General features: G+C 51.6%; 2 protein-coding genes across 10 annotated transcripts; one reads left to right on the forward strand and one right to left on the reverse strand.

Moving 5' to 3' along the window:
- Positions 1-580: 580 nt before the first annotated feature.
- Positions 581-18885, reverse strand: ZNF142 (zinc finger protein 142). 7 transcript variants are annotated; one of them, XM_081584027.1, is made up of 10 exons: positions 18847-18885; positions 18439-18549; positions 15314-15606; positions 12577-13176; positions 11706-11840; positions 9712-10536; positions 7252-7429; positions 3390-6315; positions 2517-2622; positions 581-1582 (listed from the first exon to the last, which is right to left on the reverse strand). In XM_081584027.1, the coding sequence occupies exons 3-10, from the start codon at positions 15573-15575 to the stop codon at positions 1113-1115; spliced, it is 5502 nt and encodes a 1833-aa protein (XP_081440153.1). In that variant the 5' UTR covers positions 15576-15606; positions 18439-18549; positions 18847-18885; the 3' UTR covers positions 581-1112. The 7 variants fall into 7 exon arrangements, with proteins under 7 accessions (XP_081440153.1, XP_081440150.1, XP_081440155.1 ...); XM_081584024.1 differs by having other exon boundaries at positions 15293-15606; XM_081584029.1 differs by having other exon boundaries at positions 12577-12655; positions 18439-18591.
- Positions 18886-19059: 174 nt separating this feature from the next.
- Positions 19060-22950, forward strand: BCS1L (BCS1 ubiquinol-cytochrome c reductase complex chaperone). 3 transcript variants are annotated; one of them, XM_081584068.1, is made up of 8 exons: positions 19060-19280; positions 20445-20813; positions 20913-21052; positions 21268-21462; positions 21684-21747; positions 21978-22147; positions 22377-22494; positions 22638-22950. In XM_081584068.1, exons 2-8 carry the CDS (start codon positions 20494-20496, stop codon positions 22888-22890), a joined length of 1260 nt encoding a protein of 419 aa, XP_081440194.1. In that variant the 5' UTR covers positions 19060-19280; positions 20445-20493; the 3' UTR covers positions 22891-22950. The 3 variants fall into 3 exon arrangements, with proteins under 3 accessions (XP_081440194.1, XP_081440192.1, XP_081440193.1); XM_081584066.1 differs by having other exon boundaries at positions 19060-19223; XM_081584067.1 differs by having other exon boundaries at positions 19278-19408.
- The last annotated feature ends 453 nt before the right edge of the window (positions 22951-23403 follow it).

A 23403-nucleotide genomic window follows, 5' to 3' on the forward strand; every position in this document is an offset into this window, starting at 1 on the left:
TACACAGAAAGGCTAAGAAGTATGGCTTCTAAGTGGCAGGGTAAAAGGAGAAGACAGAGTTACGTGATCCCAGCCCTCCTAAAGAGTTAGCCCGGAATAGTCTTGCTTTATGTCTGGTGTCTCAGCATAATTATTAATAGTATCCTCTTTAATTTTCCCAGTGTGTCCCAGTTTAGATGATTCATGATAGAGTCACTGTGAAGCACCGACAGAATTCTGGGTGAGAGATTTACCTCCCCAACTGTCTGTCTTCCACTATCCTGTGCTTTAACTCCAGTCCAGCAGCTGAGCTGGTCTGAAGATGCTGCTGAATTAAAGCTGCTTCCACGAGAAGGCTGAGTGGGTAGCAATCCTCCATATACTGGAAGACAAAGGGACTTGGAAATAAGAGCAAGGCGAGGGCTGACTCAGGCTCTAGGACAGACAGAAGGCAGACCTGGTCCTGTTTCAGACCCAATTACTCAGCGAAGATGGAAGGAGACAAAGGAGAGATGGAGGCCTGAGAGGGGACAGGGCAGACTGAAAGACAGCCTAGCAGTATTAAAGTCGGGGACATGGAAGAATCTATATAAGCTATGAATCATTTAACCATGCTTTATGGAGCAGTGGACACAATGGCACATGCGGTTAGGTACAACTGTTTTGAGGATGCTGAGGAAACAGGAACTTAACACAGTTAAGAAGGAAAGAGAAGATGAAATGGGTAATCCACGATCTTATAGCCAGGGGCTTTGGTGGGGCGATGGTGAAGAAATTAGGAACACACAGGTCAAAAACACAGTGTGCCTCAACAGAAATCAATTTGTGGTCCAGGTCTCTCTTTTATATCAACTTCCAAGTACTATGGGCTAGATTCCCAGGAGGGTTCCAGCCTCATTTATGCCCTGAAGCCAGCCCCTCCCACAGCCCTGAGCTCCTCAGGCTAGCTCTGGGTTCAGTCTGCACATGGGTCCACACCCTCCTCGTGTCTGGGAGGTGTGGGGGCTCAGCCCTCGGGTCCAGTCTGCACATGGGTCCACACCCTCCTTGTGTCTGGGAGGTGTGGGCGCTCAGCCCTCGGGTCCAGTCTGTACATGGGTCCACACCCTCCTCGTGTCTGGGAGGTGGGGGGCTCAGCCCTCGGGTCCAGCGGGTGGAGCAGCGGGAGCAGGAGGGCCTGGGTCCTCCAGTTGCACATCGTGCAGGTGCACCGTGGGGGTGGTGGGGTCTTTGCCCACGCCTTGGTTGGGGTCAGCCTGGTCAGGGTGGTGCCTGCGCACGTGCTTGACCACCTGGAATTTCTGCTTGGCCTTGTAGCTGCAGAGGCGGCAGAAGAAGGGGTGGCGGTCGGTGTGGGTGAGGGCGTGATGGCGCAGGCCGGCGGCCCAGCGGAAAGCCCGGTGGCACACGTTGCACACGTAGGGCTTGGCCTCGCTGTGCTTGCGCAGGTGGGTGCGCAGCAGGAAGCGCGTCTTGAAGGCCTTGCCGCACTGCTCGCACATGAAGGCCCGAGCTTCCCGGTGCCGTGTCTCCTGGTGCACGCGCAGCGCGTCGGCCCGGTTGGTGCAGTACTCACACTCGGGACATTGGTATGGCTTCAGTCCTGTGGGACGGGGGAAGGACAGGGAACAGGTCGCCACTGAAAGAGGTGGAACAAGGATCCGTGGACCAGAAGTGCCACTGTGATCCTGGGACATAAGGAACGCAGCCAGCCAGCGGATAAAGGACCGTGTCTCTGGAATGTTCCAATCCTGTCTGATGTGCTGCCCTTCTTCCACATAACCCCTTGTAGACAGTGGGTGCTCAATGGATGCTGGTAACTAACTGGACCCCTAAGTAGCCATCTGACAACAATAAAGACTCAAATATGCTAAGTTTTCCACAAGCGGAATTCCAACCCTGTTTTGGTCCTGTAGTACTCATGGAACTGGGAATCTATTTAAATACAATTCCTCGTTCAACTCAGGAAGTAAAAGAAAATACTTAAGAAGAAAGAGATAGAGGTAAAAAGTAGTGCCATCCATAGAGGCAGAGGGCCTTGAAAGGCACCTGGTTAATTCCCTTATAGGGTGGGCCATATACAGCAATCAAGACACACCATCATTAACCCTTCTCTGAGAACCTGTGGTCCGTGGACTCGACTCAGGAGGGAAAAAAAGGACAAGTTAGAGCAGGCGGGCCCTCTACTTTCGCCTGCTCACTCACGATAGTTCCATCCTGTCTCCATAGGAACCAGGTAGATCTGGTTCCTCATGCTTGAGTTGGGGGTTCTCAACAGAAAGGGGGTGACCTTGTGCTACAATCCCCTGGGAAGGTTTTGCAAACCACACATGCCCAGACCCCCAGGTTCACCTCTTCTGATTCTGATAGGCTTTCAGTGGGTTGGGAAGTTATTCTGGCTTTTCAGCTGACCCACTACCCCTGATGTGAAAACTGACACGCACCCCAGATCCTGCATAAGGACACCACCTCAGGGAGGCTGGGTGTGCCAGGGCACAGGGGAGCCCCTTGGGCCTGTGGAAACCATGCAGGCTCACCTGTGTGCTTGGTCATGTGGTACTTGAGCTGGTTGACCCACTTGCACTTGTAGCCGCAGTCAGGGCACAGATACTTCCGCTCCTCCTTGTGGATCCGCATGTGGTACTGGGGGAGGGAGGAGCAGAGAGCACCCAGAGAACGTGCGCCTAACGGGGACTCACTGGACGTGGAAATAGGGCGAGCAGGCAGAGAAACTGCCAGCAGATAATCCTGTTCCCTGCACCAAGCCGACCCATCCCTCCCCACTGCCAGTCGGGTCCCCAAGGCCAGTCACTTGCACGCCACCCTGATCCATCTGGCCAACCACAGGTATACCCGATCTCAGCTCTGCCACTCATTTAGCTGCGTCTTTGGGTAAACTAACCCCTAATTCTCAGTTTATTAATCTGTAAAATGGGAAACAGTAAAAGTAACTATATTTCATATTTTCATAAGGATTAAAATTAATGCCCAACATACAGTGTAAGTGCTCAAAAAATGTTAGCTATTATTATCTAGATAATCTACAACCGATTATATGTCTTTATCACATGCCAAGCATATATTATGGAATTCTATCTTTTTTTTTGGCTACGTGGCATGGGGGATCTTAGTTCCCTGACCAGGGATTGAACCCACGCCCCCTGCGCTGGGAGCATAGAGTCTTAACCACTGGACCGCCAGGAAGTCCTGGAATTCTACCTTTGTAACAACCCTGTGCAGTATTATCCCCTTTTCTCATAGATGAGGAACCTGAGGCTTGGAGAAGTTAAGGGACTTGACCCAAGTCACAGAGCTAATACTTGGAAGAGTCAGGATTAGAAAACCCAGGTGGTTTTAACTCCGCAGCCTGCCTTCCTTCCCTTTCCGGACCCCATGCCCCCTGACCTTACCTTGAGGCGAGAGGGGTCCGCACAGGCATAGGGACAGAGGTGACAGCGGTAGGGCTTTTCCCCGGTGTGGATACGGCTGTGCCAGGTGATCTTCTGCCGGTTCTTGGTGCTGTAAGCACAGTCCGTGCACTTGTAGAGCCGAGTGCCCCCGTGCCCTTTCACGTGGTGATCGAGCACCAGCTGGTGGCGGCAGGCAAAGTCACAGAAGGGGCAGCGCAGAGGGGGCTGGCCAGAGTCGCCCTCCCCGGCCGAGGCTGCTGCTGCCTCGGAAGTCTCCTCGTGCTGCTCCAAATAGTGCTTCACCAGGCCCACCCGCTCCCGGGCAGCAAAGTCACAGAGCTGGCAGCGGTGGCTGAAATGCTGCTGCCTCCGGTGCTCGTCCAGTGCCGGCCGGCTGGGGAAGGCCTCCTGGCAGGCCCCACACTCGAGCCGGGGGTGCTGCTTCCGGGTGTGCCCCCGCAGGCTGGCGGGGCTGGTGCACAGCAGCCCGCAGCGGGCGCAGTGCAGGGGGCCCTCGGTGGCCTCCGCTGGGGAGCCGGGGGCAGGCGGCGTGGGCTCTGGATGCCGGCGCATTGCGTGCTGCTTGAGCGCCGTCTCGGAGCTGAACTGGGCCTCGCACTGAGGGCAGGCAAAGGCTGGGGTGCCCTGATGGCAGCTGTTGACGTGGCGGGTGATGTCATGGCGGAGGTAGCCGCTGTAGTCACAGAGGGGACAAAAGTGGGTAGGCGTTTTGTCGTGCACCCTCAGCCGGTGCAGGCGCAGTTTGGAGTTGGTACCGAATGTCTGGGGACAGGAGTTGCAGCGGATGCGGCCAACCCCTGTGTGTCGTGACTGGTGGGCCTCGAGCCGGTACCGTCGGGTGGTGGAGAAGTCGCAGAAGGGGCACTGATGTGGCTTCACCCCCTCGTGCTTCAGCCGTTGGTGCTGCTGCAGGCACCGGCTCTGCTTACAGGTGAAGCCGCAGTCCCTGCACTGCAGAGGGGGCCGGGGGCCTCGGGCTGGGGCAGCGGCGGGGTGCCGGCGCTTCTGGTGGAGCCTCAGGGCGGCAGCAGTGGGAGCGATGAAGGGGCAGAGGCCGCAGCGCAGCTCTCCAGAGGGCTCCAGGGGGCAGCCCCGGGTCTGGTGAGTCCGCAGAGCCCGCTCCTGCTGGCAGCTAAAGGGACACGTGGGGCAGGAGAAGCGGGCTGCCTTCTGCTTTGGCAGGAGAGCCGGCTCCCCATCCCCTGGGCTGCACTCTGTACTCCCACTGCTCAGGGGTGCAGAATCCCCACCGCACAGGGATGACAGGGCAGGCTGGGTCTGGACAGCCCCTCGCTTTCCTCCCCCGCCACGTCCACCCCGGCAGCCCTCAGCCACGTGAGAGGTGATGGAGGAAAGGCGAGAGCAGAGGAACGTGCATGAGTTGCAGTGAAACTTGCCCTGCTTGAAGTGGTACTTCTCAGGGGCCTCTGAGGGTGAGGAGTCTCCCACAGGAGGGACTATAGAGCCAGAGAGGACGGCAAGAGGCTCCCCTATCTTCTCTGGCTCCCTAGAAGGCTTGGAAGGAGCATCTCTTGGGAGCATGATCTCTTCTAATGGTTCAGCTGGGGGCTTCCCACCTTCTGCATCCTCTGAGGCCGGGATGCTCGGAGGCAGAGGCTGCCCAGCGATGGGTGAATCTGGTCTGGGCAAGCCCTTGTTCTTTCTGAGCAGAACAGGGCACTTCTTCAGCAGGTGCGTGCTGAGGCCACGCTGCTGCTTAAAGCTAGCGCCGCACTCGGGGCAGAGCAGGGGCTCTCGGCGGCCCTGGCACCCAGCCCTGGAGTGCAGACTCAGGGCCTTCTCCCGGCGGGTGATGAATGGGCAGTGTGGGCAGCGGAAAGCTCTCCCCTCTGCCTGAATCACGACCATCTGGACTCGCCCTTCCAACACCAATGCCTCTGCCTGCTCTTTGTCCTGCCTCCTTAGGGCCTTGAGTAATGACTCGGATTCAGGGAGCTGGGGCAGGGGTGCTGTCTCGGTGGGTGTAGTTGCCTTCAAGGTTCCCACCCAGCCATCTGGGGGCTCCTCTGAGGAAGGGGGATTGGTTGGGGGCTGAGAGACTGGCTTTTCCAGAATGGGCTCTTCAGCACCCAAGTCAGAAGTTCCAGCACCCTCAAAGGTAGACAGGTCTGTCAAAGTTCCCTCTGGCCCTTCCAGGCTCAGGGGCCCAGAGGGGTCCAGGGGCCTGAACTCCACAGGAGCTGTTTCAGTGACTTCCTCAAGGGGCGGGTCAGCCACAGGTCCCAGCTCGACTCCCAGGGCCTCGAGGTGTAGTGTGCAGCCGCCCTCATCTACCTCCGCTGGACTGGGGCTGCCAACCAGGTCGTCCCCCTGGGGAACCTCGCTGCTGTCCTGCTTCCCAGCACTGCCCTCCTCACTGGCCTCTGGCAGGGCCTGGATCAGGGTGGGGTCCATCACAGCCCCCGGGTCGTGGTCCGGCCCCTCAGGCTGAGCAGACAGTTGACTTGCAGGCACTGAGTCTGGTGAGGGTGTTGCACACTGCCTGGCCCCTTCTGGCTCCTGGCTGGCACAGCGGAGCTGCCAGACCTGGTCGCCGGGCACGTAGCCATGGGCCTTGCGCTTGTGGAAGAAGAGCGTGGTGTTGCTGAAGGTGCGGTAGTCACAGAGGGCACAGCGGAACTCCCGGAGGCGGGTGTGCTTGCAGTTCTCATGGCTCAGCAGCGCCTGCTTGTGGCGGCTCTGGTAGCTGCAGTAGCGGCAGGGGTAGAGCGGCGCTGGCTTACCAGGGTGGTGCTGCGAAGCCATGTGCTTCTGCAGCTCGTACTTCCGCTTGCAGGCGAAGGCGCACACCTCACACATCAAGGACTTGCCCTGGTGCCGCAGCTTGTGGCTGCTCAGCTGATCAGCCCGATGGCAGCGATAGGAGCACTGGTTGCACTGGTATCTGGCAAAGAGGGTAAGATCACAATTATTAAGTTAATCATAGCCACTACCAGTCACTCATAAATTCATACCATGGGCCAGGCTCCACACTCACTTGTACCTGTGTCATCTGATTTATTTAAAACATTTTCTTAAAAGTCTTTATTACATTTGTTACAATATTGCTTCTGTTTTATCTTTTGGTTTTTTGGCTGCAAGGCATGTGGTATCTTGGTTTCCCAACTAGGGATCGAACCTGTATCTGGTGCATTGGAAGGCAAAGTCTTGATCACTGGATTGCCAGGGAAGTCCCTCGTCATCTAACTGAATCGTCTTTTCTGCTACCCAAGAACTAGGTATCTCCATTTTATCAGTGAGGAGACTAAGGCAAAGAAGTTAATAACTTGCCTCAAGTTACAAAGGAAGTGAAGGGCAGAGATAGTCTAGCTTCAGGGCTTGTGTTCTAACTCTTAAATCTATGTTTCTTCCTAAAGGGAAGATATCATGAATCAGCAAACTTCTGCAGACTTCCAGGGTGCTGACATGGCTACAGCCCCTCAGGCAGGTTTCTGCACCGAGTTCCGACTTTCCACAGAGGCATGAAAGCTAAGGAGAGACACCCTAGCTAGCTGTACCCACTGGTCAGATGGGAGTTGGCCGGGATGTTGAAGTGGCAGGATCAGGGTCACAAGCATAGCCCATCTACGTCACCAGGACTGGGCTCAGAGCTCAAAGGACACTTCAGTCTCTGGGCCTCTACTCTGGGTCTGCACTCCCTTCTCTGAGCCCAGAGAGGTCTCACTGTGCGGCCTGGGCCACAGGCAGAGGTCAGCTGGAGGCAGTGGAACAGAGATGACGGGAGCAGAGGGGTGTGAGGACGAGTCTCTTGGGGCCAGAAGCGAGCCAACTGAACCCCCAGGTCATTGGGCAAGGGAGGGCGGCACACGTGTGCTCATACCTGAGGTCGCCTGCGTGTTTCCGCATGTGCACGCTCAGGTAGTGCTTCCACTTGGTGACATAGCCGCACTCGGTGCACATGTAGTCCTTGGTGTTGGAGTGGGTCAGCATGTGCTTGGACAAGTAGCTCACGTCTCGGCAAGTGAAGTCGCACAGTTCACACTTGTGGGGCTTCTCACCTGTGGTGGTGGGGTGAGCGGGGAGAGGATACAGGTCAGACATGCACTGAGTGAGGGATGCCCCAACGCCCAGCAGGAGCGAAAGCTGAGGTGCTGATGGCAGAGTCAACGCTGCCCCGTGGCCCTCTCACAAGACCACGCTTCCACCTCAACACCAAGGAAGATGGGCGGAAATGAAGACCTAGCTTTTTTCAAAGTTGGTTCTAGATTTGTTCTACGGGTTACTGGCACCGATGGCCAACTGCTCCACTTAGCCCAATCCACTTAGTTTTGTGGAAGAGGAGGAGGAAAAAATTAGGCCATACGACATAGTGGTTAACAACTCTGACTCTGGAGTCCAACACAGTCATGAAGATATTAATAGCTGACATTTACACAGCGCTCACTATGTGCCAGGCACCTTTCTGAGCACTTTAATGCCTCCCCTTACTGAATCCTCACAACAGCCCTATGAGGCAGGTGTTATGATTATCCCATTTTACAGAGGAAGAAGCTGAGGCACAGAGAAACCATAGAACTATTAGGCAGTGGTTGAAATTCCAGTTTACTACTGTGTGGCCTTGGGCAGGTCATTCATCCCCTCTAAGTCTCAGTTTCCTGGTTTCCATAAAGGTGGGGGTGGAGTGGGGGGAGGGGACACAAAAATACTGACCTCACATGGTAGATATGAAGTTTAAATAAGATGCCCCAGAGGACTCAAGGACGAGCTGTCCCTGTAAGTTGGTCAAGACCTGGCACTGACTGGTGAGGCTGGGCCATATTCCTTCAAGACCTTTCCCTGAGGTCCCTGCTACCCACTTAGCTCCTCCCCTGATGGGGAAAGAAAAGCAACCAGCTGGCTCTGGTTCTAATACCAGCTGTGGGATCCTGAAACAGGCCATTTAAATGTTCAGAGTCTCTCATCTTTACCTGCCTTCCTCACAAGATTGTTATGAATAATAAATATGAAAGAACTCTGTAAACTGTAAAGCACTACACAAGTATACCTCAGAGACATTGTGGGCTCAGTTCCAGACCATTGCAGTAAAGCATATACAGCAACAAGGTGAATCACACAAAATTTATGGTTTCCCAGTACACATAAAAACGTTATGTTCACATGCTGCAGTGCAGTCTATCAAGTATGTAATAGCATTCTAATAAAACAATGTGCATGCCTTGATTAAAAAATACTGCTAAAAAATGCTAACCATCACTTGACAATGCAGGGTTGCCACAAACCTTCAATTTATTAAAAACACAGTATCTGCTAAGAATAAAAAAGTGAAGTACAATAAAAGAAAATATGCCTATATTGATATGAGGTTTTAGGAAAAGCTCCCCAAAATGAGATTTTGTGACTAAAGTCTGTATAGAAATGAACTGTCTAATGGGAACAATAATGGCTTTGCCACAAACTGCCTAAAAACTGTCCTCCCAAACTAAAGAATCTTTGATGAGATTTTTTAAATGTCTGGTCAATCCACCGATGCTTACATAGACATCACAAATGGGCAGATGCTGTATAGCCAGGGAGCCTGATTTGGTTTTTACTCAAAGTATCAGTAATGCTGATAACCAATTAAAGAGTTTGAGTTGAAAAACCTGCAACTTTCAGGTCATGAGACATGACTGTGTTTCAATGTCATGGCTGCCAAGGCTATAACATACAAGGATGGCTCAGTCCTCTCAGCCCCCCTCTCTCACAGAACATCACAGAACTTGAATTACAAAGGCAGGCATCTGTCCTGGTTTGGGCTTCTTTGCTTTAACAGGCTGGGTAAACATGCCTGACTAGGGGTGAGCAGAACCCACCAGGGCATTAAAGGTAAGGCACAAGAGTACAGGGTCTGGGTCAGAGGAAAGTGAAAGTGAAGTTGCTCAGTCGTGTCCGACTCTTTGCGACCCCATGGATTGTAGCCTACCAGGCTCCTCTGGCCATGGAATTTTCCATGCAAGAGTACTGGAGTGGGTTGCCATTTCCTTCCCCAGGGGATCTTCCTGACCAAGGGATCGAACCCAGGTCTCCTGCATTGCAGGTAGACGCTTTACCGTCCGAGCCACCAGGGAAGCCCCTGGGTCAGAGGGCCTGGATTCAAATCCCAGCCTGACCACTTTTTGAGCTGATGGACATTCGGCTTAAGGCTCATTTGTGAACTTCAGATGCTAGATTTACCTCATGAGTCTTATGCAACGTATGCAAAGCCCCACGCCCGGCACACACAGAAAGCTCCCATCTGCTGCCACCATCACCGTCATCGCCCCTACGAGACGGAGCAAGGGAAGGGCGGAAGCCATCTCACCGGTGTGCAGCAGCATGTGGCGGATGAGCACCCTCTTGTGGGCAGTGGCAAAGCTGCACTCGGGGCACTGGTGGATCTTCTCGTGAGCGTGCATCTTGCCCACGTGGTCCTGGTAGGCCACTGGGTTGAAGGTAGCAAAGGGGCAGAAGGTGCAGCGCAGCTCTTCACTGCCTGGGTGGCCCTGCTTCTTGTGTTTGCGGAACAGGTGCTTGTTGGAGCAGGCGAAGTCACAGTGGGGGCAGTGGAAGGCATAGTGGCTTTTATGGTGGGCCTCCATGGCTTCCGTCGTGGCGAAGAGCATGGGGCATGAGTGGTGGCGGCACTCCACGGCCCGCACCCCGTGGGTCTCTTTTAGGTGCTTCACGAAGGTCTTGCGGTCGGGTGCCGTGTGGCTGCAGCCCTCCTGGAAGCAGTGGAGGGGCAGTGGCTCGGCCGCGGCGGCCGTGGTGTGGCTCTTGAGGTGCTCCTTCAGGGCCTGGCTGAGGCGGAACTCCTCCCGGCAGACAGGACAGGCGTAGGTGTCTGAGTAGAAGTTGGAGATGTCCTCGTGCATGCTGGCCATGTGGCGGTTGAGGGCGTTCCTCTCTACGGCGCTGTAGTGGCACAGTGGGCAGCGGTGGGCCTTCTGGCCCAGCTCCCGCAGCAGGTGGGTCTTGAGCTTGCTCTTACTGGTGAAGAACTTCTGGCAGTTGGGGCACTGGAGACTGGGGTCTGGGAAGTGGAGGTGTAGGTGCTCCACCAGGTGAGTTCGCTTCTTGAAGCAGCGCTTGCATTCTGGACACATGTGGGTCTTGAAGAGGGACTCGGTGCCAGAAGCCACAGTGCCTGGGAGAGGGAAAAAGGCAGGGAGCGTTGACAATGAGATTCTTTGATAGGCCAGGGACTGACCGGATAATGGGAGAACCACAGTCTGCCCAGACAAAACATGCACGCCTGCATGGCCTCGCTCCTTTCTCTCTGGGAAAACAAACAGTAGCATCTCAAACTCTGCAGGCTCAAAGAAGAGACAAGACATTCAAGTATTTAGAGAAAGAAAATCACAAGGACTTCTCAGACCATGCTGTGGCCTGTAAGAAGTACTTCACCCAGCCACCCTCTATTCCTGAGCCTCTGTCCAGAAAAGCTCAGAAGAACAATCTTGATGGAACATTCTTGTTCCTCCTGCCCTTGACCATGGGGGCAGGTGGAAGAATCAGGACGGCTGGTTGGAAGGAGAAGGACCTCACGGGGAGTGAGCAGAGGGAAGACAAGGTAAAGTACTCCTACTTCTGAATACTCCGGTCAGAGAGCTGGTAATAAATATAATCAGATCCTTCCTGGTCATCTGTTGGTAAATATGCTCCCTGTGGGATGGGCTTCAAATGCTGTTCTACTCAGATGGAAAACTGGGAATGCAAGGGTTCAGAAATGCAGTCTTAGGGGGCTCAATGTCAGACAAGACAGGCTGCCAGTCGATAACCTCTGGCATCTTTGTACTATGAATATCACCCTCTCTCTACCCACAGAAGAGCCTTCTGCCTGAGGAAAACCAGCTCTGAGAGAAAATGCTATTTACCTTTCCCCTGCATCACCAGGGGCTTCCCAGGTGGCACCAGTGATAAAGAACCTGCCTGTTAATGCAGGTAGACAAAGAACCCGCCTGTCAATGCAGGTAGATGTAAGAAGCACAGGTTCGATCCCTGGGTCGGGAAGATCCCCTGGAGGAGGGCATGGCAACCCACTCCAGTATTCCTGTCTGGAAAATCCCATGGACAGAGGAGCCTGGCAGGCTAGGGGGTCGCACAGAGTCAGACTGAAGCGACTTAACCCGCACACATTGTGTCACCAGGGACTGTGCCCATCTATCACTTCCCCACTAGTTGTGTGCAAGAAGAATGTTAGGAACAGAAGGATGCGAACCAAAACTCAGAAAACAAAACCTCAGAGCCTCAATGCCAGGCTCCCCCCCAGTCTGTTCCTCTCTACCGAGAGGTTCAAGCCCATCATGTCATTACCTTCCAGCTCCAGGGCTTTCTGGGAGCTCTTCAGGCTATCACGCTCCTCTTCCTCCTCTTCCGCTGACTCCCGCCCAGGCGAGGGCGCTCCTGTCTCCTCTGAAGGCTCTCCCATTCCTGGAGGCACTTTGGGAGCTGCAGGTGCAAAGAACTTGATGACTAGAGAAGCCAGCGCAGCACTGAGTGCTTGAATTTCCCTCTTACTGGCCGGGAAGAATCACCTCTCACCGTGTAGCGTAAGAAAATCCTGGGTTCTAAGCACATACAGCTGCCACGGTAAGGCAAAGATGTATGACTTTTTCATTCCAGGAAAGAAGAATCTTCTATTTGCACCAGAGCAGAAATCAGTGTTAGCAAGCCAAATTCTCTCATCAGAACCCTGGCCCCACTGGTCTGATTTCTCTATTTCTTCCTGCTCCTCTACTCACCTCATGCTCTCTTTTTGAGACCAAGAGGAGTAAGAATCACTGAAGCACCACCTCCATTGAAGGTTTCTTTTTACAATAACCCCAGCTTCTCCTGCCCAATTCCACTTGCTCTAACAGGAGCCCACAGGCATTCCACCAGTGGCTACAGCCACTGACGGGCAAGGCAATTTAGCTTCTGCTCTCAGAAAGTTCTGAGATGGATCAGAAGAGATGTTGGTTAAATCACTTCAGTGTAGCCTAAGCCAATCTTCATTCACTGTCTGCCTGGTCCAGGATGTCTAGATGCCTTCCCACATCAGTCAGTAATTCTGACATCCTAAGACACTACTCTGGATTCTCTTAAATTCATGCATACATTCATGGCATCTGTAACAACTGCCTCTCCTACAGACCAACTGCAGCTGTGTTCCAGGCAGGGGACTGCTGGGCCCTTGACCTCATACCTGGCAGCAGCTCCTGAGATGGAAGACTCGTTACAGCAGATGGTTCTTGCTGCATCCCAGCCCCGTGACTCCGCTGATGCTGCCGGAAGAGTTTGACGTTGGAGCCCACGAAGCTGCAGCGGTTGCAGTGGAAAGGGTAATGGGTCTGCCGGTGCAGCTCCATGCTCTGCTGGCTCCCGAAGAGCAGGGGGCATCCCCGGAAGGAACAGGGCACCGGAAGCACTCTGTGGGTCTGCCGTAGGTGCCAGTGGAGCCCCTTGCGATCTTGAGTGGAGAACACACAGCCAGACTCTGGGCAGGAGAAGGTGTCGGGGGTGCCCCAGTGCATCTTGAAGTGGCTCTTCAGGGTCTGGGGTTGGGCAAACTCTTGCCTACACACAGGGCATGGCAGGGGGCTATCTGGTGGGCTCTGGCCCTGCAGCGGGCCAGGGAGAGTGAGGTTGCTAGGGGGCAGCTCTACAGAGCAGGGTTGGGTAGGGAGGCCCTGCACAGGCTGAATAAGGGTCTCAGTGCACTGGTGCAGGGCCAGCAGAGTGGGCTCTGCGAAGCTCTGCTCACAGCGCTCACAGAAGTACACCTCCACCACCTTTACCAGGACACCTGTAGGCAGAGGACCGACAGAGAAAGGCACAGAATCAGACAGAATGAGATTCAGAGGAGTTAGTTACCAGCAGAAAATATAAGTGGATCTTTTCATGTCCGTGGAATGGAGATGGACTTAAGTCTGATTCTACACCTGACTGCAAGCCCCTAAGGTCAAGGATGGTCTGTCTACATGACACTCAGCACAAAGTAGGCATTTCATAAATATTTGTGAAGTGAAAGTAACAAGCATTAACCAAATCCAAAAAGCATTAAGAAAAGGTAATATATTTTCCTCAAATAAAAAGTCAGAAACTCTTATAAGAAGAAAACGACAATCTGGAGGTAACATCTGTGACATATATGACAATATATATGTTTACTTTTATATTCTGTGAAAAGACTTTCAAATGCACAGTGACTCACAAAATGGAGGTTATCCTTTCTGGAATAAGCCAAATCACATTCATAATAACTGCTGCCATTTCTTAAGTAATGGCAGGACCTTGACAAAGAAAGGCTTAGGAAACACTTTTACTTGGTCCTCCAACTGCCCTATGAGAAGTGGGACCTGGGATTCTGCAAGGTTAAGGCCACTGTGCTTGTTAACAGTGGAGTCCAGGTTTGTCCTGCATTCTGGTGGTCTTCTTTCTCTTTTTATTTTTCTTTGTTTAAATAAAAATTCAGTGCAACAGTACATTTATATAAAGAATATCCACCTCCCAGCCTCACACACACAATTTGGTCTATATCCTTTCAGGCCTCATGGGGTCACATTTTCATAATTTGTTTTTTTCTTTTTTCTACTTGCTATATATCAAAGCTGTTTATATCTAAAAGTAGTACATTTAGATCTACCTCATATTTTTTTTGTCCAGTTCACGATACTTCATAGTATGGATAAAGCAAAATGAAATTACTCTTACTGATGGATATCTGGGTTGTTTCCAAACACTGTAAAGAAAGTTGCCCTACACATCCTTATTCCTGTATCTTTGTGTGCATATGTGACACATTCTATAGGACAGATCCCTAGAAGTGGAATTACTGGGTCAGAGTACACTCATTTAAATCGTTCTGTGCATAAATTGACCTTCAAAAGATCACACTAATTTACACTCTCCATAAACTATAAGATAGTGTCTGCTTCCCATTGCCTCACCAACACTAGTTTTATTAAAAAAAAAAGCTTAACTTTTGCCCAAGTGTTGTAAAACAGAAGTGGCATCTCATAGGTACTTTTAATTGGAATTTGTCTATTAGTGAGATTATGGTTAGTGACTATTTTTTTTCTAGTGAATTGCATGTGGTTTCTTTTTCCCCCTTTAAAAAACTTTCTTTTTCTTATTGTGAAGCTCTTTGAATTTTAAAGATATTAACTCTTCTTATATATATTGCAAATGTCTTTCTAGGTTCCTTCTTAATTTATTTACTATTTCTTTCACCACATTAAAGTTTAGAAATGTTATATGATCAAACCAGCTAATCTTTCCCAGTATTCTTGGCACACTGCCAAGGAAAATTGGTACAACTGTAGCTGGAAGATGACAGTTAAAAAACAGGGAAGCTACCCCAAAATAAGAAGTTATAGATGTAGGAAGAATAACAGGAAGAATCTTTCTTCTAACATAAATATAAATTGTTCAACTCCCAGTCATAACGCATGCCTTGAGTGAGTTAAATACGTTATCCACAAGAAATCAGAGCAGGGAAATAGCAGATTACCTCTAGGAGCCCTGCCAAGCCCTGGGTGGTGAAGAGAGGCTGGGCCTTTTGCCTAAACCCTGGCTGCAGTCCCTGGGTGGGAGGGTCAACGTGGAGAAAAGAATCCCTGAGGACTATAGCAGTAAGAATTGGGCAGAGGTGTTGGAAAGGTCTTCCCTCCTGGATTATTGCCTAGTAGACATGAAGCCCTCTCAGGGATAGACTGCCAAGAGCTTGGTACAAGTTGTGTACCACCTTGCCAGCCTCCAATCAACATTCACCAACTGCAAATCAAATTACAACATCTCTAAGTATAAAAATAGGATGCTACCTTGTGTATTCATCTTGTTTATAGACAAGGATCAAAAATAGCACAGACAAAAACTCAGGCTTGCTTATTCTACTGCCCCGCTAGTAACTGTGTTTGTACCTGGAGACTCTCCAGGAATACCTGGGGACAGGTTTCCAGCTACTGCTTCCACAATGATCTCCATGTTCCCTGTGTCCTCTTCAGTGGCTGTGGCTTCTACCAACAGGCAGCCTGGGTCAGGAGGCAAAGGTGGAGGGTTCCCAGAAGGACAGGGGCTCTGGACAGGCTCTAGAATTCCATGGTTAGAGAGAGGTGGGGGGATCAGCAGTAGCTCAGGGCACAGTCCATCCATCTCCCCAGTGCTGTTGGCTGGCTGTGAGTCCAACACGGTGTCTGTCATCATCACCAGTTTCTGTGCTGTGGCCTCTTATATGCTGATAAACCAACCGGAAGAAAAATCAAACAACATATAATTAGATCTCTCACTCTCTCCCCAGTTGGTGTGGGTGCACAGCCTAGTGCCTGCCCCAATTAGGCATCTCCTTGCATGGCAGCAGGCCATACCTAGTTAACATAGACATTTTCTTTTTAAGACAATGTTTACCTGGAGAAGGAAATGGCAACCCACTCCAGTATTCTTGTCTGGCAAATCTCATGGACAGAGGAGCTTGGGGGGCTACAGTCCAGGGCATCGCAAAGAGTTGGACACAACTTAGCAACTGAACAACAACAGCAACACACAATCAGGCAGATTGTGATCTGGGGAAATATGTCTTGATAGAAATGTGGCATAAAATGGAAAGTGAAGTGACCTAGAAATATGGAATATAGAGTTTTGGAAGAAATTAAAATTTGTGTATAGAATAATAGTTGCAAATATTCAAACAATAAAGTCCATGGCTAAAGGAGAAAAAAAGAAGACAATGTTTAAAACAAAAAGCATAAAAATGATAATAGAGGTCAATATAGGAAAGAGACAAGAAGTTGTGACCCATATACTGAAGACTATTTCTTGGAGCTAAGTGACATTGGTCGTATCAGTAAGCAATCTGGGTCTCAGTTCTCTTATCTGCCACAAAATTGGGTGGGGCCACGTGGAGAAGGCAATAGCACCCCACTCCAGTACTCTTGCCTGGAAAATCCCATGGATGGAGGAGGCTGGTAGGCTACAGTCCATGGGGTCGCTAAGAGTCGGACACAACTGATCGATTTCACTTTCACTTTTCCCTTTCATGCACTGGAGAAGGAAATGGCAACCCACTCCAGTATTCTTGCCTGGAGAATCCCGAGGATGGAGGAGCCTGGTGGGCTGCCGTCTATGGGGTCGCACAGGGTCGCACACGACTGAAGCGACTTAGCAGCAGCAGCATGCTATCAGGGCTTCCCTGATAGCTCAGCTGGTAAAGATTCCACCTGCAGCGCAGAACACCCAGGTTCAATTCTTGGGTTGGGAAGATCTGCTGGAGAAGGGCTAGGCTATCCGCTCCAGTATTCTTGGGCTTCCCTTGTGGCTCAGTTGGTAAAGAATCCCCCTGCTATGTGGGAGACCTGGGTTTGATCCCTGGGTTGGGATGATCCCCTGGAGAACTCCAGTATTCTGGCCTGTAGAATTCCAGGGACTGTATAGTCCGTGGGGTTGCAAAGAGTCGGACACAACTGAGCAACTTGCACTTTCAAGGGATCTTAGAGGTCCCTTCCCCTCTCAACATCTTAGGATCTCACTATTTCTTAGCTCAAAGCCCTTCCTTCATGATCTGGCCCTGATGCCCTCTCTAGATTCATCTCCCACCTCTCTCTGCAGAAGATCTCTGAGCCAGTGATTCAACTTTTCATTGATTTGCCCTTTCCCAGACTCACCACATTTTCTTCTGGTTCTATACACTATATATACATTCCTCTCTCTCTCTCAGCTTGATGGGCCTTCTCCCCTTTGTCATCTCTCTTGTCTGGCTAACCAACTCCTAACTATCCTTTAAGAATCTGTACTGGGACTTCCCTGGTAGTCCAGTAGCTAAGGCTCATGCTCCCAATGCAGGGGGCCCTGGTCAGGGAACTAGATCCCACATACCACAACTAGGAGTTTGCATACCACAAGGAAGATCAAAGATAACTCAGACCTGGAGCAGCCAAAGAAATAAATTTCACTTTACTATGATGGTGTCCTGACATGGTTCATCTAAGTTTCTCTCTCTAGGGTCCTCGTGGCACCTCGTACATAACTCTAACAGAAACATGTCACACTGCACTGTCGTTTACTTGTCAGTCTCCCTCCCTAGACTTGGAGCTTTCTGACTGGATTTTACTGAAGTTATCACTTCACTGAACACAAACCACAACAGCCTATGCAACTCAGACAAGGGATTCTAATGAAGAACTGTGACGCAGTGGTAAAGAATCTGCTTGCCAATGCAGGAGACGCAAGAGACACAGGTTTGATCCCTGCGTTGGGAAGATCCCCTGGAGTAGGAAATGGCAACCCACTCCAGTATGCTTGCCTGGGAAATTCCATGGACAGAGGAGCCTGATGGGCCACAGTCCATGTGGTCACAAAGAGCTGGACACGACTGAGCACACACTTACACACAGTTAAGAACTGCAGACACAGAGATGCAAGGCTAGGCTTCTCCTAAGATAACAAACCAGAGGTGCCTTATGTATAAAGTAACACACCTGGAGAAATTTCTCATTCATTGACTATGACCTAATATTGAACACTGGAACTCAACTCAGAAGTGAATGTCAACTAAATTGCATATCCTGTTATACATTGCTAAAATTAGTTTGCGCTGAGTAATTAGGAATTAAGGATGATAGTGTAATCACTTCATGAAACTGAGCCATGAAGGTCGGATAAGGGGCACCTACTGCTAGAAAATCATTCTGTAGGTGAGAATTCTGCAACTCAAAGTCTCAGATTAGGGAAATTCAGAAGGTGGTAGGGCAGCGCACTTCTGCCCTCAGAGGGTTCTCTGGAAACCACAGACTCCACTTATCGCTGCTCTAAGGAATCTTCCAGCTCCGGTAATAATTGCCTTAACGGGAAGCCAAGGAGGAGGGGGTGTCGACTAGACTGAGAACCTTCAGCCGCTGTAAGGTGTAGTGAGGCGGGACACAGGTGGGCACAAGAAAAGAAATGAGGTTATCTTCAGGGCAGCGGTACTGGGGAAGAGAAAGGACACATTAAGGCAGAGAGGCCTGGGGAAAGGGTGAGATCGGGTCTGGGGACCAAGGCACCCGATTTCCACTTGCCTGTGGGCTCTACTCACCGCGTGGCCTTGGACAGATTGTAGTCTCCTCGCTTCCCGGGACGTCAGCTTTCCTGTTTGTCAAGTGGAGGCGATGACAGCGTCCACATCGTTGGGCGGGAGCGGGAATCACTATTGCCGGCAAACAGGAAAATCGTCTTGTAAACTGCAAGGCTAAGGAGGGAGCATCGTCATGCTTACTGTCCTAAGGAGAGGCAGCGGGTAACCGGGTGGGGTCCACAGCAATGACGCCGGGGGTGCTGATATGATGCGCCGGGGCCTCGCTCGTCGTTGTGCTCCCTTCCGCACTTCTCCCGAGCGTTCCCATCGCCCAGGCCTACCCCTCATCCTGCGGTTTGAGAAACTTTTGCCTCCGGCCCGCTCCGCCCGCACTCCCTATTAGTTCCCGCCCCGCCGCCTCCGGCTTACCTCCGGCCCTAGGCGGGCAGGAGCCTCATCTCTATGGTCGTCCAGCGGCTGGAGAGGCCTCCCGGGACTCTCTTTGTGAGACCGCCTCCGGCCCAGAAGCCTCTAGAACCGCAGCATATGGAGGCCGCTCTCTCTTTCTTTATGAGGCTGGTGGAGTACTCTCTCTATGGTTCTTCCTATCGTTTTCCCCCCACCCCCACCTCTCCTGGCCCTGAAGCCCAAAGAGTACCATCGAGAGTTTTGGAGCAGAGTGGTGTGGCCGTCTCGGTGGGTGTGACGGGAAGTAGATGAAAGAACTCGGGGGCGAAGCCAAGTGGAGAGTCCCCAAAGAGCCGAGGGGCGAAACCATCGAGAGGAAGGGCCAGAGAGTCATGGCGGTAAGGGGGAGGAGTGACCGATTGCTGCAAACCACGCTGCTGGAGGCCCGAGCTGGGGTGTGGAGGGGGTTCGGGAGGAGGCTTCTGGGCGTCCGACTGGGACCGGGAGCGGAAAGAGCTTTGTCTGTGGCCTTCCACGCATAGGAATTTTGGAATTCTGGATCCTGTTCTGAGCTTCAGCAGAGGTCACTGCTGTCAATTCACCGCACTGCCTGCCAGCATAAAGCAAATCGGCGGGGGGTCGGGTGAAGTGTGCTAGGAACGATTTGACCTCCTACCCCCTCGGGATCTTACAACCTAGAATCAGACCCAGTCACATTTTATTGGGGGGCGGGGGGGTGGAATTCGGGGAAATCTCCGTGGAGAAGGTAGCAGATGGGCGGGATTTGAACTCTTATAGAGATTGGGGGAAATAAAATGGGCATTCCGAGTCAAGGAGGAAGGAGGCTTGTATATTTGTTCAACAGAGAATATTAGGAACTAAGCCATTAAAGGTACATGGGCTCCGTGTTGTGGAGGCAGAGGAGTTTTCACCTAATTCAGGGACCTGTTGAGAGCCAGTCATTGCAGATGTTGGAGTAGGGAAACTAATGGCATTGAAGCAGAGCCTTATGAAAAAAAAAAAATCTCGACCCCTGTATAGCAGTTTGGTGAAGCATGACCAAAGTGGAGATCCACTAAGATGCCACTTCAAGAATTAAAATTAATTTTGAAGAGACAGTTTAGGTGGGAGGTAATAAAAGGGCTAATAGGATATTAGCATGTAAAGTAGATGAGAGGATACCTCATGGACATGATACATGATAGCAAGGCATAAGGATATTGACAGGTTGACAGGAGAGAGTAACTTCATCCCCTGCTCATTCTGGCCAGTGGGCCCCTTTCTATCTCAACTGGTCCCAGGGACCACAAAAATGCTCTCCATCTATTATCCTGAAGTCGGTTATATCATTCAGCCAAGTTTAAGGAATCTCCAGAATAGTCGTCTGGCAGGACACATGTATGAAACAGGATAACGAAAGGCAAAATGGGACGAGTGGCTCAGAGTCTCATCCCTTGGGTCCAACACCAGCCACACCCCACGAAGGGAGGATATTGAAGCACATTGTAATACTGACCTGTCATCCCTCTCCCAGCTTCTGTGGGGCGGGAGAGGAATTTGAGTCCTTTTTTAAAACTAATCTTGTGCTTTATCCCATCTCTACTGCTCCCCACCTCCAGGTCTTGAAAGTGTCTCGGGGCCGGTGAGGTTCAGTGTTCTCCTTTCAAGATGCCCCTCTCAGACTTTTTTCTGGCCCTGAAGGACAATCCCTACTTTGGGGCTGGATTTGGGTTGGTGGGTGTGGGCACTGCCCTAGCCCTGGCCCGGAAGGGCGCCCAACTGGGCTTGGTGGCATTCCGCCGCCATTACATGATCACACTGGAAGTCCCTGCTCGAGACCGGAGCTATGCCTGGTTGCTTAGCTGGCTCACCCACCACAGTACCCGAACTCAGCACCTCAGCGTCGAGACGTCGTACCTTCAGCATGAGAGTGGCCGCATCTCCACTAAGTTTGAATTTGTCCCCAGCCCTGGAAACCACTTTATCTGGTAAGGCTGGGAGCCAGAGGGCTCTGAGAGTGGAAAAGGAGAATGAGAGGAGGTGGACTTGACCCGTTTGATCACCTCATTTTGATCATTCTTATTTAGGTATCAGGGGAAATGGATCCGGGTGGAACGGAGCCGAGAGATGCAGATGATAGACCTGCAGACGGGGACTCCTTGGGAATCTGTCACCTTCACGGCTCTGGGCACTGACCGAAAAGTTTTCTTCAAAATCCTGGAGGAAGGTGTGGGATGGCACAGACAGCCTTTTTGGGGGTGGGGGTGGGGGGTGGCAGTTGCAGGGATGGAGTATTTGACATCAAAGGAAGAGAAGCTTGGAGAGGTGGAATAGGAGGACCTGGGGCTATGGGAGCAGGGCCTGGGGACCGTTTGGGCACAGCTCTGCCTAGTAGCATGGCAAAGGGTAATTATGGGTTTTGTCTTATCGTCCCCCTCCCAGCTCGAGAACTAGCTCTGCAGCAGGAGGAAGGAAAGACAGTGATGTACACTGCTGTGGGCTCTGAATGGCGCCCCTTTGGCTATCCACGCCGCCGCCGGCCACTGAATTCTGTGGTTCTTGAACAGGGTCTGACTGACCGAATTGTCAGAGACATCCGGGAATTCATCGATAACCCCAAGTGGTACATTGACAGAGGTGAGAAGCAGCTGAAGTCTTGGTGGCCAGATGGGGCAAATATAAAGCTCTATCTTCATTCCCACAGGTGAAGGGGAAAGAAAGGTTGCCTAAAAGGAATGATTTTTTCCTGATGCCAAGCCCATCAGGCCTCCAGGGAGCAGGGTTGAGGATGAATGTGGACATCTAGGGCAGAGTACATGATTCATCTGTCCTGATGATCATCCTGGCTGTATTCCTAGGCATTCCCTACAGACGTGGCTACCTACTGTATGGGCCCCCTGGTTGCGGAAAGAGCAGTTTTATGTGAGTAGAGTCAAACTTCTCTTAACCCTCAAACTGGAGAGAAACTGGGCTGGTGGGGTTGGACAGGGAAATAAATGTGGAGAACAGGAAAACATGAGACACATGGAACACTAGTGTGGGGTGGTGGAAGGGTTAGGCCTTGGAGTCAAAGCTAGTACTGGGAGGAACAAGCAGTTGGGCCCAAGGACCAGTTCCCAGCTTGCCAGTTACCTATCACTCCTCCTCCATAGCACAGCCCTGGCTGGGGAACTGCAGCACAGCATCTGCCTGCTGAGTCTCACAGACTCTAGCCTCTCAGATGACCGGCTCAACCACCTGCTGAGCGTGGCTCCACAGCAGAGCCTGGTGCTCTTGGAGGATGTGGATGCTGCCTTTCTCAGTCGAGACCTGGCCGCCGAGAGTAAGTGAGGGGGTAGTTCACGGCACAGCGGGGGCGAGGGGGTATTTCTAAATGAGGAACAGTGGAAGAAAGGAGAAATCCAGAGAGCAGGTGGAGGACACCTGGGTTAGCAATCAGAGTCCACTGGAGACATGGATAAGTAGGGGGGCACGGTAAGCAGGGAGCAGAGAGGGATGCTAATTTGAAGTAGGGCTGTGATCATTCATGCTTCCTTTCTGCCTTCCTACAGACCCAATAAAGTACCAAGGTCTAGGTCGGCTTACTTTCAGTGGCCTGCTCAACGCCCTGGACGGTGTCGCTTCCACCGAAGCACGCATAGTATTCATGACCACCAACCATGTCGACAGGTAAGGAGTGAGGTACTCAGACCTGGAGGCAAGACTCCACCTGCCTCCGCGTCTCTGGAGGATCAGGAGGTTTGGAGGAACCATTTTGGGGGGTGCCAGTGGCACTGCTGCTCTTGACCGCTTTCGCTGCCTTCTCCTCTTAGGCTCGACCCTGCCCTGATACGCCCCGGGCGAGTAGACATGAAGGAGTACGTGGGCCACTGCTCACGCTGGCAGCTGACTCAGATGTTCCAGAGGTTCTACCCGGGGCAAGCAACTTCCCTGGCTGAGACTTTTGCAGACCGTGTCCTTCAAGCTACAACGCAGATCAGTCCTGCCCAAGTGCAGGGCTACTTCATGCTATATAAAAATGACCCTGCAGGGGCCATTCAGAATGCAGAATCTCTGAGGAGGTGACAACAGGGCTATGCCCAGCTTTCTTCTCCTCCAGGAGATCAATAAACACCTGCCAAGCTACTCTAGTCTCTGACTTCCCTCCTACCTCCCCGTGTTGGCACTTGAGTAAAATCCTGGGGCTGTAAACATATATGCCTCCAGGGACCCTCAGGTATCCATGTATACAAATGCTAGGGACACAGCCTGTCTAAGACAAAATGGGAAGAAGAGAGACTGTAGTAAACAGGATAGTACTATACTCCACCTAAAGGTATTCAAATACATATAGACAAAGAGATGTGGCCGCATGCACAGTGGCTTATGTAGCAGGGTGGGGCCTGCATATTCTGCTTAAATGTTGGCCTCTTCTAGTTCTCCTTGGAACCCACTATTCTATCTGAAATCTCAGACTCTTCCTTTATCTAGACCTCGATCTCTTGGGAGAAGAGACTTCAGAACAAAATTGGGGTTACTCTGGCATGCTCGTCTTCCTAGGAATTTAGAAAGAGCCACACTTCATGGGTTAGGCACTGC

This window comes from Giraffa tippelskirchi, chromosome 3 (genome assembly GCF_054371585.1).
Source record: "Giraffa tippelskirchi isolate mGirTip1 chromosome 3, T2T-mGirTip1v1.2.pri, whole genome shotgun sequence".
Taxonomy (NCBI): domain Eukaryota; kingdom Metazoa; phylum Chordata; class Mammalia; order Artiodactyla; family Giraffidae; genus Giraffa; species Giraffa tippelskirchi.

Excerpts from the sequence above, each read along its gene's own strand:
- ZNF142 (XM_081584024.1), bottom strand. The coding sequence starts at position 15,575 with ATGATGACAGACACCGTGTTGGACTCACAGCCAGCCAACAGCACTGGG. Across the intron at positions 6,316-7,251 it reads AAACACGCAGGCGACCTCAG|ATACCAGTGCAACCAGTGCT; the intron begins GTATGAGCACAC and ends CCTCTTTGCCAG. Across the intron at positions 1,583-2,516 it reads CCACATGACCAAGCACACAG|GACTGAAGCCATACCAATGT; the intron begins GTGAGCCTGCAT and ends CCCGTCCCACAG.
- BCS1L (XM_081584068.1), top strand. The coding sequence starts at position 20,494 with ATGCCCCTCTCAGACTTTTTTCTGGCCCTGAAGGACAATCCCTACTTT. Across the intron at positions 20,814-20,912 it reads CCTGGAAACCACTTTATCTG|GTATCAGGGGAAATGGATCC; the intron begins GTAAGGCTGGGA and ends ATTCTTATTTAG. Across the intron at positions 22,148-22,376 it reads TCGAGACCTGGCCGCCGAGA|ACCCAATAAAGTACCAAGGT; the intron begins GTAAGTGAGGGG and ends GCCTTCCTACAG.